Below are 14,436 nucleotides of genomic sequence, written 5' to 3' on the forward strand. Positions count from 1 at the left end.
CTTTTTATCGTAACATGTTTGAGGTCTGGTCACTTTTCAAGGCACACAGAGCTAAAACTGCAATCTCCTTCCACTGGCTGCTGCAGGAACCACTGATCCTTGGATGGTGAATGGACCCATCATATCAAGGGACTTTCCCTTCCCTCACACAGCTACTCCTCACAGCACATGTGACTAGTACGATTAGCTGGACCTCACCTTAAGTCAGTTGCCAAGGCAGTATAAATGAATTTAGCTTGAGTAGTGGCCCAGCTACTGATGAAATGGAAAGCCACCATCAAGGTAGAGGACAGACAGAGGGATTGACACACCCAAACAGAACTGACCACTTCCCCAATCTCTTTTTAATGCCCAATTTAGAGGAGTGTAAAGGAACTTTTTTATGCTGTGATAAAATGTTATTGTATGGTCCAAGGATATAGTCAATAAAGCAATGCACAAATGTTGTGTCAAAGTTTTAAACAAGAATACTCTAAATGGAAAAACGGACACATCCTGACAGTAGGCCAGAATGGACTGCACTGTATTAAGTCACCATTACCGAAGAACATAGGCGATTTTCAATGGAGAATTTTACATGGTGCTATCGCTGTTAATGCTTTTATCACTGTTTTACATCACAATATTAGCCAAGAATGTCCTTTTTGTTCACAAAGGGAGATCTTTCATGCTTTCATGGACTTCCCCAGATTAAGGTCTCCGTTTGTTACTTTGCAGAAATCTTTAAATGAAACCTTTTCAATGGGAACTTTTATTCTTGGTTTTAAATCTGTCTGTAAGAGGCATTTTAAATGTCAACTTTGACATGAATTTCCTGCTTGATCAAGCAAAGCTACATCAGCAGGAGAAACTTGATCAGTTTAACCACTGCTTTTCTTAATTTGGTCAAATCCAGAATATTAATAGTTTTTTTTTATTTATTTTAAGTCCATGTGTGATATTCCACATTTTGAGCGTTTTTTTCGTGCTTTTTTGCTGCATCTTAGAGTGAAACAGTTATTTATAATTTTACAGAACCTGTTTGATTCTTTTAAGGAAACATTTTCAGTGGTGACTTTTATCACCATCAAGTATGCTCAGAAAAAGCATGCTTGAATTCCATATCTAGAGATGCATCATTGGAATGGCCTGCTCCTTTTCTTTTCTCTGATTTCTCTTTGTGCAGAAACATGATCCAGACTTGCAGTTCCTGGATGAACTGATGATTGTAACTTTCTCTCAGCAAAGAAAAGACATCATTGTTGACGAGCCACCTATCTCTGTAGTCATGGCAGAAGTAACCATTACCAGCTTAGAAATCCACAGAATAATTAACAATTCTGTATTTGCCAGGTATATTCCAGGTATATTTTGATCTGAAACAGGTTTTAAGGCAGATGCCCTTCCTGACGCAAACCTCCCATTTTATCAGGGCTTGGGACTGGCACTGAGAGTGGTTGGGTTATTTCCCTGCCTGGGAATCAAACCTGGGCCGTGGCAATGATAGAACAGGATCCTTCTGCTGGACCCCTGAGGACTAACCAGCAGTAAACAGTAGGAGTAATGGCTAGAAAAGACAGAGATGAACGTCAATGCATGGTCACAAGCTACTGTCTCCAGTTAGAACTATATTTTAGACCATGTCATAAATCATGGCATGTCTGAAGCAAGTATAAAAAAAAACAGTTTTCTCAATCTGACCCAGATTTAGAGTAGATTTAAGTTATCATTACTACACTTATTATATTTGAAGGCATATTATTATTTCACATATAACAGGACCAGTCATCTTTGGTGCATGTTCAAGGGATTCAATGTTTAAATAAAAAAAGAAATAATAAATCCAACATGCTGGGCTTTTTTTTTGTACAGTAACCTGCTGAATAAATAAACAAATTAAACAAATTCATTTTTGTCTAAAGATTCTCAGTCATCCAGGTGTGATTATCTGGAGGTTCAGTCATGTCAACTGGACTTCTTTCTAGTCCGATGGAAACGTTTCACTCCTCATCCAGGCAGATCACAGCTGGACTGACAAAGCTGCCCAGAGGAGTAGTGAAACGTTTCAATTGAACTAGAAGTTCAGGTGACATGACTCAACTTCCAGACAACTTTATTCTTATTTCATGTGAATGACCCAACCAGTACACATAAGTTGGGTAAAAGTCCAGTCACTGAACATAATCTAATCTTTGCATTGAGCTGTAAGACTTCAGTAGAACCTCCTCACCAAAGCAAGCCTTAATTGCAAATATTTGAGGGTGTTTCTACCTTTCGGTTTCTTTCATTGTCATTTTTTTTATTTGCCTGTTAAAAACTGTTCAAGTGGACATCAAAACAGACAAATGAACAGTGACACGTTTCATTTAATGTTGGTTCATTTTCTCAACATTTATTTATTTATTTTATGCTCATAGTGGTCACCTACACCAGCTGCACTACAGAGAAGAAAACTGAAGGATCATGCAGACCAATCCCTGTGGTCACTCTAGTCAACGCCATTTCCGAAATCAAAAGTATGCTAATGGTGACCACTTTGAGTGCCTAATGTATGTGCATAATACAAACATGAGTTACAGCCACCCTTTGATGCTTATATAAATTTAGTAATACCATTTTTATGCACATATATGTCATGTTGAAGTGTGTATCCATTTCTTTTGGGCCCATGTGTATGTAGTTGGCATGTATAGCATGTCCTTGCATTTCCAAACACGTTCCAGCAAAGTCCCTGTGCAAAAAGTAAGGCATGGCTTGCTCACTTAAACGTGTCCTTACCTCAAACCCAGTGGACACAGTACTGGAAGAGTGACCGTGTGCCAGGCCTCCTCGCTTAAACATCAGTACCTGACCCTACTGATGCTCTTTTGGCTGAATGACCACAAATCTCCACAGCCATGGTCAGGTATTAAGTTAAAGGGCGAAGGTTATTATAACAGCAAATGATGACCTGAACCTGGAATTGGATCATCAACAAGCACATCTAGGTGTAATAGTCAGGTGTCCCCAATCTGTTGGTCTTTTTGCCATCATGACAGAAGGCGGCAGCACTAACGCCACTTTCTTATGCTTTTTCTTGTCCCGGAAGCAGGTTTGTTCTTTATACTTCCGGTTTCTTACTGCACCGCCTGAACGTTTTCTGGACGCCGCGCGAGCCAGAAAGTTCGCCAAATTGATTCTTACACAAAAATCTCTATATGTTTATTTTTCCATAATCAGAGTTGCTTTTTTTTTTTTAATTGACGAAGCTTATATTTGAGAAAGAAGGTTAAGTTTGGAGTTCAGACTGTGGCAGAAATTCAGCTGGTAAGTTGGTGCAAGCGTTTAAATCTAACGGCGATGCTAGCTAGGCTAGGTGGCTAGGCTACATGGGTTAGCATCAGCACACTTCAGGCTACTTGAGCAAAAAGGTTCGGACTCAGTAACTTTAATGCAGCAATCGTTTTAGTTTATTTACATCACATATTCTTCAGTGCCATGTATATATACACACAGAAATATGTGTTGTGTCTCAGAGAGAGAGAGAGAGAGAGAGAGAGATAATGATAATGATAATCAGGATAAACATGATGTATAGAGATAGAGATATGATGTCTATCTATTTTTGAAAGCCAAAAAGCACCAAACACTACAACTGTAGGCCCGAAGTCGTAAAAAGAAAGCTTGTATTAATCGCTTGTGTGAAAAGACCAGGTGATTATGATGAACAGTACAATATGGCACATTTTCTTTTTGCCTGGAGTTCATACCTGATGTTTAGGGTTTGTGTGATATTGATAAATTTTCCCTGAGAGAGGACAAGAAATGAGCAGTTCCATCATTCCTGGGAGGATATTTTGTTGTAATAAATTGTACTAGCTGTATCTGGTAATATCATGAGAATAAACATCACCGTGGAACATACTGTTGAAGTATAATATCATGCTAGGGATTTAATAACAGGCTATGCAGCAACATGGGTGGGATCATTACCACTATAAATTGTCTAAATTATAAGCCATAACGTATTCTTCAATCGAACAATGCCAAATCGTTTGAAAGAATCGGCTAATAATTTTTGTTTCTCGTCCGTTTCAGATCTCCCCAGCATGTCTTTGCCTAAGCGGGAGGTGGAGGAGCTGCGGCCCTGGGTGGAGCGCACTGTGAAGAAGGTGCTGGGTTTCTCCGAACCCACCGTGGTCACTGCGGCTCTGCACTGTGTCGGGAAAGGGCTGGACAAAAGGAAAACAACGGGTATAAACGCACACGTCACAGCCTGATTGCTCAGGCACTGGAGGTCATTAATGTCAACTCCATATGTCCCTCTTTGATATGCAGCACACGTTGAAGCACACTTGTCTTCCAGGCAACTATGAATTAAAAATAAACAGCTTGGACACCATCCTTAATACACCCTTGACATTTTCAGGATTTAAGTGGAGCTTGATTAGAATGTCAGATTTCTAATTGTGACTTGGCTTTCTGTGCGTCTCAGACCAGCTGAGACCGTTCCTGGATGACTCGGCGGGCAGCTTCGTAGAGAGGCTCTTCGAAGCACTGGAAGAGAGCAGAAACTCTCGGGGCAACAAAGGCACAGTCGAGAAAAACCGCAAGAGAGAGCTGAAGGTCAGTTTGACCCTCACTGTATAGACATAGTCTTGTTTTTTTTTGTTTTTTTGCTACCTTGTGTAATGTCAAAGGATGCTTTAAAATAGCTTGTGAAATATCACGTCTGAACCAGTGAAGCCAACTAGTCTTTCCACAGGATGTGTTCGGTGATGAGGTGGAGGTGCAGAAGGATCTCGAGGCTGGCGAATCGGCAGCAAAGAGAAAGCGAGTACCCCGATTCGAGGAGGTTGAAGAGCCAGAAGTTCTTCCTGGACCTCCTACAGAAAGTCCTGGCATGCTCACCAAGATACAAGTGTGTATAAAAGCCTTATTTTTTGAAGTGGGATCCAAACTGTAGGTTGAGAATAATCATGTTTGTGGTGAAAAAGGGTTTAGTTCCAGATAAGGCACAAGCACTGTGTCAGGGGGGACAAAGCTACATGGGCAGATGCATCCAAATTCATGTGTAGTCACAGTATATTGTATAACCCAGGCTGTAGATGTGCCATCATAAAAACAGCTACACTCGTAGCTCGAGTTATCGCTCAGCACTGAAATTTATTATAAATGTTCATTTTGCTCTCATAAGGTTCATAGTGAGATTTTCACTGCTTAACAATTGAATCCAGAGCCTTTTGAAATACTGGTCATGTCCTGCTTAAATAGATGGACACACTGCAAAATACAGCACAAGGATTTTGTATTTATAGCTTATTTATATATTTTCATTCTAAATAGCCACTCAGTGTCTGGTCTAAATGCTATTGATGAACATAAGAACACATTTTGATATATTGATGCTTACTGATGCTTAACATTTTCCCAGCCTCAAATTGTACAGCAAATGGAAAGAAAACCTGTCTTTTTCTCCTGCAGATAAAGCAGATGATGGAAGCAGCCACACGACAGATTGAAGAGAGGAAGAAGCAGCTTAGTATCACCCAGGTAATGACTTCAAGCAACTGAGGTTTATTTAAATAATTTGATCTAAATTCTTGTCAGTTTTTATCTGTAAAGCTCATCGACACAGTCATGTTTATTGGCTTTATGAACCGCTTCACTTATCTACTGTATGGAGTCAAAAGAAACTGTAGTTTTAATCTCCAGCCCAGACTGCCCCTGGCTACCCCCCAGCCATCAGCGCCTGGTATGCGCCCCCTCCTGCCTTCTGCTCCAGGCCCAGCTCAGTCCATTGCCCCCTCACAGGCAGCCAGCTTTATGAACGACGCCATTGAGAAGGCACGCAAAGCTGCTGAGCTCCAGGCCAAGATCCAGTCCACGCTGGCCATGAAGCCGGGCATCCTGGGAGCAATGAACAATGCAGGACCACACAACCTTGTGGCACTTGCTAACCTGCATGCCATGGGCATTGCACCACCGTAAGTGTAGCAGAGCACACACAAGCACATTTTATCTAGATAAAGAAGACACAGGTTTAGAATATGCAAGGTTAACTTAATGTTTATTCCTAATTGCACTTTATTGAATGTAGAATATAGTATATACATTATCACATGATCTATCACTAGGGTCCCAATCTTTCTGTTGCTGTTGTGATTTTATAGCAAGGTGGAGGCCCGTGAGATCACAAAGCCGACGCCGCTCATTCTGGACGAGCTCGGGAGAACCGTCGATGCCAGTGGCAAAGAGGTGGAGCTCACACACCGCATGCCCACTCTGAAAGGTAACACTGAAACTGGTGACAAGAATTTTTTTGGCAAGCCAACTACCTTGTTTCTGCTGAAGCTGCAGAGCTTCTCGAGAACATTACAAAGATTTTAAGGAGAGCTCCAGGATGAGTATTTGTTCTGTAGTCCCATTCATCTGCATTAACATTAAAAGTGCTTAGTATGGCATGTCTCATTCTAGTTTTTAGTTTGCACAGATTTACTTACTCCCTCTGAGCTAGTGAGAGAATTAGTGGATGGCATTATTATTAGATATTTATATACGGTGCTTTTTTCAACGTCAGTGATGTATGATTAATAAACGGCAGAGACTGGGCTAGAGTATTATTATATCTGGTGCTAACTTTCACGTTAAGGCTCCTGAATCTAAAACCCTAGTTCTTTTGTAGGAAGGTTCTTGTGCTGTTCAAGAAGTACCTTTCATCTTTTATATTTTCAGAATAATGTTTTAGACAACAATAATTGCTATTTACAACAGCAGTTTTATTTTTTTTTCCCCCATGTTTAATATGTAATAATAACCTGCTTTTATTTCCCTCCTCTCTCTCTCTCTAGCCAATATCAGAGCAGTGAAGCGAGAGCAGTTTAAGCAGCAGCTGAAGGAAAAGCCCAGTGATGACCTTGAGTCCGCGTCATACTTCGACACCAGGTTGTCCATCACGCAGCCTCAGAGACAGAAGAAGGGGTTCAGGTTCCACGACAAGGGTCGCTTCGAGAAAATAGGCCAGCGGATACGCACCAAGGTGAACACCAACTTTTGTTCTCTTTAAAATGAAGTGTATATGCCCATGTTATTTATGTGCAACTTTTACTGTATGAGACTTTTTTGGGCTAAACTTTAGCTTGAATTTTAGTTGTTGCTCCTCCCATTTCAGTGGCTGATGGAAGCATGTCATTGTTTCTCCCTCAGGCTCAGCTGGAGAGGTTGCAGATGGAGATTGCGCAGGCAGCCAAAAAGACAGGCATCCAGGCATCGACCAAGCTGGCTCTAATCGCCCCTAAGAAGGAGCTCGGTGAAGGTGACGTGCCTTCCATCGAGTGGTGGGACTCCTTCATCTTGCCCAACAACGTAGAATTGTAAGGATAAAAGCAGCTTAAGTGCAGTGCAGAATGAGTGCAGTGAATTTGTGTTTGGATCAGAAAATTTCTTCAAGTATCAGCCAAACTAACTGAGATTTTTTTCTCCTTTTGTCTCTCTCAGCTCGGCTCAGGCTGTATTTGATAACTTGGACTTCCATGGAATCACCAATCTAGTGGAACATCCTGCCCAAATGGCCCCTCCAGGTATTATGAGCCTAGGCTACAGTTTTCTTGATCTTGTTGCTTAAACAGCATGGTTTGTCTTCGCCAATGCATGTCTCTTTATGCTGCAGTGAGCCTTTCGAACTGCCATAAGAGGGTCTTTGGTGGGGGGGGGGTTGTGTTTGTTTCTTTCCCCACAAAAAATAGTCTCAATCAAATGTATTTTTCAAAGTGTAAGAAAAATGCTTGGAAACAGTAAGTGTGATTCTGTGGCTCCAAAATTCACAAGAAGGAACGTTCTGTAAAGATCAAATTATAATTTGAAATTAATTTGAAATTTACTGCAAATGTCAAGAAAATATGTAAAGAGAGTAAGAAAAGCAGCAGAGCCTTGTTCCAAACTACACTATATTGCCAAAAGTTTTGGGACGTCTGCCTTTACATGCACATGAATGTAATATGGAGTCGTCCCGCCCTTTACAGCTATAACAGCTTCAACTCTTCTGCACAAGGTTTAGGAGTGTGTTTATGGGAATTTTTGACCATTCTTCTAGAAGCACATTTGTGAGGTCAGGCACTGATGTTGGACAAGAAGGTCTGTCTCGCAGTCTCCACTCTTAATTCATCCCAAAGGTGTTCTATCAGGTTAAAGTCAGGACTCTGTGCAGGCCAGTCAAGCTCCTCCTCACCAAACTCACTCATCCATGTCTTTATGGACCTTGCTTTGTCCACTGGTGTGCAGTCATGTTGGAACAGGAAGTGGTCATCCCCTGCTGAAGTATTAAGAGTTCTTTTCACTGGAATTAAGGGGCCAAGCCCAACACCTGAATTCAATGATTTGGAGGGGTGTCCCAAAATTTTTGCCAATATAGTGTAGAACAAAACCTGCTCTTCTCCCTTGCAACCCTCTGTTATCCAAGGTCACTAAAGTTAGCTAGCTAGTGTACTTCATTTAATACCAAATAAAGAACAAACCTTTTAACCATGTAGTAAAGGGACACGCCCATGTGTGGTTTTAATGGCTATGAGTAGATATAAAGTTTGTGATTAGTCCTAATGTGCAGTAGGTTACTCAGATTATTTGTTTTATTGTAGAGAACCACAACCTGTACTCATACTCAAGTTTAAAAAATGGTATTACTGCATTCCAAGAATATGCAATAAAATAAACCCTACAGATACTTGTCCATATTTTACCAGCTAATATTTTTCTCTTCTTCTCAGTGGATACAGACAAGCCGGTGACTCTGGGTGTGTATCTGACGAAGAGGGAGCAGAAGAAGCTGAGGCGGCAGACACGGCGCGAGGGTCAGAAGGAGGTGCAGGAGAAGGTCAGGCTCGGCCTCATGCCTCCACCAGAACCCAAAGGTAAAGCAGGGATACCTGATGACCTGCATGCTGCTGTTACTTTTCAGCTTATTGAAGATGTAGACAGACGAATTCTGATCCTCAAGGCAATGCACACAGAAGAGTTGTTTTCTTACCGTTGATTACAGAGACCAGTCAAGGGACATTTGATGTTGAATGAGCCGCATTTCATAATGTATAGCTTATATAATCTTGATTAGTTGATTAATCACTGTGTGTGTGTTGGCAGTGCGGATTTCTAATCTGATGCGCGTACTGGGTACGGAAGCGGTGCAGGATCCTACGAAAGTGGAGGCCCACGTCCGAGCGCAGATGGCCAAGAGACAAAAGTGAGTCACCTGCATGCACCCACGCCTAATTTGTACAGCACAAATGCATATTCAGCATTACATCTTATGTAATGATTTTCCTGTAAGGGTTGTGTTTAAGGACAGTTGTTTTGTAGACCTAACAGAGGATTTAAGAGTCACCTAACAATGCAGCGCTAATACATGGCAACATTAACTGGGCAAACGCTAACCTAAAGCATAAAAGAAGCACTTTTGAGTCACAGTATCAGAAATATTTGTTAGAATAAAATTAAAAATAGCTCTATGGTTGGAATATAATGAATCCTGTGTGTGTTGTGTGCATCCAGAGCCCATGAGGAGGCAAATGCAGCCCGCAAACTGACAGCAGAGCAAAGGAAAGAGAAGAAGGTGAAGAAGCTCAAGGAAGATCTGAGTCATGGTGTTCACATCGCTGTCTACAGGTAACTTCTTCATAAACATTAGTGTTAGTATTAGGAGTTAGCTTCGCTGCAGTGTTGTGGTTAGATGATTGCAGCAACATGTGTGTTGATGTGATTCTGGACTGTCAATTGTTTATCTAAACATCTAAAACTTCGGCTGTATCTTATCACAGTCAAGATTTTAGCCTTTGGCTGGTGAATGAGGCTAGAAACAGTGTAACATGGTATTGTTTTTCCTCAGGATCCGAAACCTTCATAGCCCATCTAAGAAGTTCAAAGTGGAAGCCAATGCAAATCAGCTGTATCTGACTGGCACTGTGGTGCTGCACAAAGACGTCAACATAGTGGTGGTGGAAGGAGGTGAGAGAGACTCCACAGTCACTTATATGTTCACTGACACCAGCTTGATACACTTGCAAGCACTGATATATGCAATAAATAATTCCCCATGTGGGAGTTCTAGGAAAATATTCAGCGTCCAGGAGGGATTGAGTCACTGAAACCTTGGTGCAGATGCTGATTATTTTCCACTTCACGCACTAATATCATGTGCCTCACTTACAGGACCCAAAGCACAGAAGAAGTTTAAGAGGCTGATGCTGAACAGGATCAAATGGGCGGAGCCTAGCTCAAAGAGAGAGGGTAAGAGAAGTCTTGTTCTGAGAGCCATGTAAAGAATTTTATTTACTTTCTGCCAGGTCCACATAACATTTTATGAACACATGCCTACATTAATTGAATATTTTATTTATTTATTTGATGCTTACGATTTTGTGTGGATATCCGTGTCATCAGAGTTGTTTCCCTCTTTTTTTTGGCTCATCCTGTGACGTTTTTAAGAAAAATACTTAATTAGGTGAATTTCAGCCATTGGCTAATTAGAGTTTAAATAAAATCTCGTGTCATAACGACACATTTTCTCATCACTGTTCCAAAAAAAAAACATATTCAGTCTTGGTTCTGTTTTAAGTAAACCAGCTGCAGGAGCTAATGTCTAATATTGTGTTCCCCTCAGACCCTGATGGCTCGGACGATGAGGGATCGAAGAAGCCGAACAAGTGCACGCTTGTTTGGGAGGTAAGCAACCATGGCAAGGATCATAGTCCATCATACAGCTACTTCATGCAAAGGGACATCAGAATATAGGCAAATGGATTAATAACAAAGAAAAGCATGCATGTTGTACTGTAAAAGTGCGGAGGAAGTATTTTAATGTATTCTTATAATACAGTGATTAAAAATGTATTAAGTTGTGGAAAGCTCAGCTAGATGTTAGCTAGCTCTCTAGTTCAGTTTATTTTTCTTTATTACAGCTGAGGTATCTTGGATGAAAAACAAGGTGGCCATCATGCCACATTTACACATCTTTAGCGAAAGCTGCAAATCGCTGTACTGTGAAGTCACAAGTAGATGATCCTACTACTGGTTACTATAGTAATAATGTTTATCAGTGGGTGGCATAGCTAGCATTCCAGATCACTTTTCTTGCAGCTAAAATGAAACATTCACGCTGTGTGTGGGTCATGAGCATGCTGTCAACTTCACTCTCATTAATTAAGAAGGGAGGGAAATATATATATATATATTCATTAGTACTCAAGTCACTCCATATACTTAAATAAAATTTAACTTGTGTCAGCTTTGTCATATCGCTGGTCACGCCCAGCTAACGCTCGGTTTTAATTTTTCATTTAAAATGAATGATCTCAGGTCAGTTTGTTGCTGCAACTTCCTGTATGTTTAACATAACATCATTTTATTATTATAATTTGTTAGCTATGTTGGCTTTGTCCTTAGAAGTAGGAGTCTTAATGCATGTTTGTTGAGCGAGTATGCACTTGAATCACTTAAATTAACCTGCATCTTGCTTTGTATCATTGGAAACTAAGAAAAATTAGACCCTGACAGTTATCTCCTCTCACCATCACAGGGCACAGCGATGGAGCGCAGCTTCGGTGACATTAAGTTCAAGCAGTGTCCCACGGAGAACATGGCACGCGAACACTTCAAGAAGCACGGCTCAGAGCACTATTGGGACCTGGCCCTGAGTGAGAGCGTGCTGGAGACGGCTGACGACTGAGAGACGGGACTCACGAATGTAACCGCTATTCAAATGACGCAGGCAGCCATGTTTGGTTCGTTATTGAAGGAGAGAAATGTACTGGATTTAATCTAACGAGCTTCACACTGACAGTCGAGTGTGTGTGTGAGTGTGTGTGTGCATATGTTTGATAATCTGCACTGCTGCTACTCTTGGATATTGGGTTCTTGTGATCATAGCAGGATGTCTGCATAGAGAATCTAGTGCAAGGACACTTTCTCCTGGGACTTATATGGAACGTTGAAGACGGCTGCTTTGATTTCATCGTTCCGCGGACATGAGGATCCTTTATAGCCAAAGTGTAACTTGGTTTTATTTCCCTTCCTTTTTTTATTAAGCGGATGTGAGACTATGCAGATGCTGGTCTCTTTAGAGATGTATCCAAGCTATTACAAACTGCACACACACTGATTAAAACTTTGGAGGGAAACCAGCTGTGCTTTCTAGATTTATCCAAGAATCCATTCAAAACTAGTAGAAGGTTGATTTAGATTTTTATAAGAGGATCATCACTGGTGAATCTTCCATTACTCTCAGACATAAAGTCTGTTTATGAAGATTGAAGGAAAGCAAAACTGAGTGAAATCAGTAATTGAATATTAATCTAAATATTGATGTTTCCTGTCCAACATGCAAATGGAGCAAGCATGTTCTTACATGTTACCTGAATCATTATTCTTTACACCAGTAACAAAGATGCAGATAAAAACTCTATATATATATATATATATAAGCAGTCTATCGAACAACCACTGGGCTAGATTTTTTGTCAAACTTGGAATAAACTTGTGTGTAAATGTCTGCCAAACTGAACTAAAAAACCTGGTACCATATAAAACACACCACAGCTGACCTGCATTAGGTGACCCTCACAGTAAACTTCCTCTACCCCAAAAAAAAAAAAAAAAGGTAACAGCACCTGAACAGGCCAGAGTCTGGAGCCAAGTTACAGAAAAGGTGAATGTGGGGAAAGAAAAATGGTTTGAAAATGGAGACGGAAGGTATCTGCTGTAGACCTGGGTGATTGTGGACACAAAGCACATCACATTGTAGTCTTTTGTGCACCGACAAGCCATCAGCATACAGCACGCTAATAAACTTATAACTCTGTCTAATGAGCTGCTAGAAAGCACTAAAGTAAGAGTAAAGGAAATGTCTTCTCAAAGCCGTTGTAGTGTGTGAGCTTGTGGCCCATCCTGTCTTGTACAGCATCATTTCTTTTGAACTGAACACCTAACCTCATTTGTCTTAGTTTATGAATTTGTATTGGTCCGGTTTGTTTGTGTTACTTTTCAGTGAAGTATTTGGACACTTCCTGTTGTACTTTGACATCACACATTAACTACATTAGTACTTCGTTGTACGTCTATTGTTGGTACGTTTAGCGCCGAGATGTCTATGATATAAGAATCAATGAACTTTTCACAAGATTTCCTCTTGCCAGTGTTCCTTCTGATGGGCTTGAAATGACTAATTCCATCATATTTTCATCACAAGATGTGCTAAGACATTCATCACCTTCTGAAGGCTGTATGTTGATTAAAGTCTTCTAATATCTGCTGCTATGTACATGGCTCCAGCACCATCTTTAGAGAAATAGTTCTCTAATCAGAGCTCGATGTTTATAGGATAGCTGATCATACTGGAACCAGAGACCTTTGTGGGAAATACACAGCCCAGAAGTGAGCAAGAAATCACAATCTCCTCTCAGTTACTCAAAACAAAGGTGAAGTAAAAACACCAAAACGTGAGTGACGTCATGACAACAAGGCAAGGAACTCAGCTAAGCCACGCCCACTCCATAAACAGTGTCTGTCTGTAATACTGCTTGCACAGCAACGGGACATGTGTATTCTATTTGTAATAAAAATCTAACAGAAAAACATCTGAGTAGTTACTGAATTGTTCATGGATGCAGTGACATATTTCTTTATCATATAATATGGAGTGTCTTTATTACCTCCAGTTTAGAGGATAATAATGAGCTTCGTCACCTTGCTAAGGATATCTGTTTTAAAAGGATTGGAAGAAGACACTTGTGAGTGCATCAGTAACTGCTCGTGTTATTATTATAGCTTCAGAATGAAACTCGAAGCAGCTTCTCCGCTTCTCTGTTCGTCCCGCCAGAGTGGGCGTGGTTAGCTTTCCGCGCAATACCGGCTCCAAAATCAGTTGACCAATGGGAATTTAAGGTGAACGCCTTCTTATAAGACCCGCCCCCTTCGTTCAAAAAATGTGCCAAATGCAAAAAAAAAAAAAAGCTGATTCTCATTACCTGCATTTACAAAATGTGCTTTTTCATTATTTTGAAAATTCATATTTTGCTTATGGATTTTATTATTAAATATTTTGTCACAACAATAAAAGTCCATATAGACGTGATTCTGTCATTCCTTAAGGTGGTGCAGGGAATAATTTACAGTGATATTTACAGCGTTCTCATATAGACGTGCAGGTAAAAACATGTGAGGGTTTGTCTATTATTTTTTCAGAAATATATTAAGAGAGAAAGAGAGAGAATGAATGAATGAATGAGAGAGAGGGTGAGAGAGAGAGAGAGAGAGAGAGAGAGAGAGGGATGAGAGAGGGATGAGAGAGAGATGGAGAGAGAGAGAGAGAGAGAGAGAGAATGAATGAATGAGAGAGAGGGTGAGAGAGAGGGATGAGAGAGAGATGGAGAGAGAGAGAGAGAGAGAGAGAATGAATGAATGAGAGAGAGGGTGAGAGAGAGAGAGAGAGAG

At 40.7% G+C, this 14,436-nt stretch overlaps 1 protein-coding gene across 2 annotated transcripts; it reads left to right on the forward strand.

Moving 5' to 3' along the window:
* The first annotated feature begins 3,097 nt into the window (after positions 1 to 3,097).
* Positions 3,098 to 13,557, forward strand: prpf3 (PRP3 pre-mRNA processing factor 3 homolog (yeast)). Of its 2 annotated transcripts, none has more exons than XM_058398260.1 (17): positions 3,098 to 3,285; positions 4,057 to 4,212; positions 4,454 to 4,584; positions 4,724 to 4,879; positions 5,443 to 5,511; positions 5,773 to 5,945; positions 6,132 to 6,250; positions 6,810 to 6,997; positions 7,165 to 7,331; positions 7,456 to 7,538; positions 8,721 to 8,864; positions 9,094 to 9,193; positions 9,502 to 9,615; positions 9,836 to 9,954; positions 10,159 to 10,236; positions 10,610 to 10,671; positions 11,525 to 13,557. In XM_058398260.1, the coding sequence occupies exons 2-17, from the start codon at positions 4,068 to 4,070 to the stop codon at positions 11,672 to 11,674; spliced, it is 1,998 nt and encodes a 665-aa protein (XP_058254243.1). In that variant the 5' UTR covers positions 3,098 to 3,285; positions 4,057 to 4,067; the 3' UTR covers positions 11,675 to 13,557. The 2 variants fall into 2 exon arrangements, with proteins under 2 accessions (XP_058254243.1, XP_058254237.1); XM_058398254.1 differs by having other exon boundaries at positions 5,674 to 5,945; positions 11,525 to 13,556.
* The last annotated feature ends 879 nt before the right edge of the window (positions 13,558 to 14,436 follow it).

Source organism: Hemibagrus wyckioides, linkage group LG01 (assembly GCF_019097595.1).
Source record: "Hemibagrus wyckioides isolate EC202008001 linkage group LG01, SWU_Hwy_1.0, whole genome shotgun sequence".
NCBI classification, from domain to species: Eukaryota; Metazoa; Chordata; class Actinopteri; order Siluriformes; family Bagridae; genus Hemibagrus; species Hemibagrus wyckioides.

Coding starts and splice junctions, on each gene's coding strand:
- prpf3 (XM_058398254.1), top strand. CDS start 4,068: ATGTCTTTGCCTAAGCGGGAGGTGGAGGAGCTGCGGCCCTGGGTGGAG. Junction 4,213..4,453: donor GGACAAAAGGAAAACAACGG/GTATAAACGCAC, acceptor TGTGCGTCTCAG/ACCAGCTGAGACCGTTCCTG. Junction 7,539..8,720: donor TGCCCAAATGGCCCCTCCAG/GTATTATGAGCC, acceptor TCTTCTTCTCAG/TGGATACAGACAAGCCGGTG.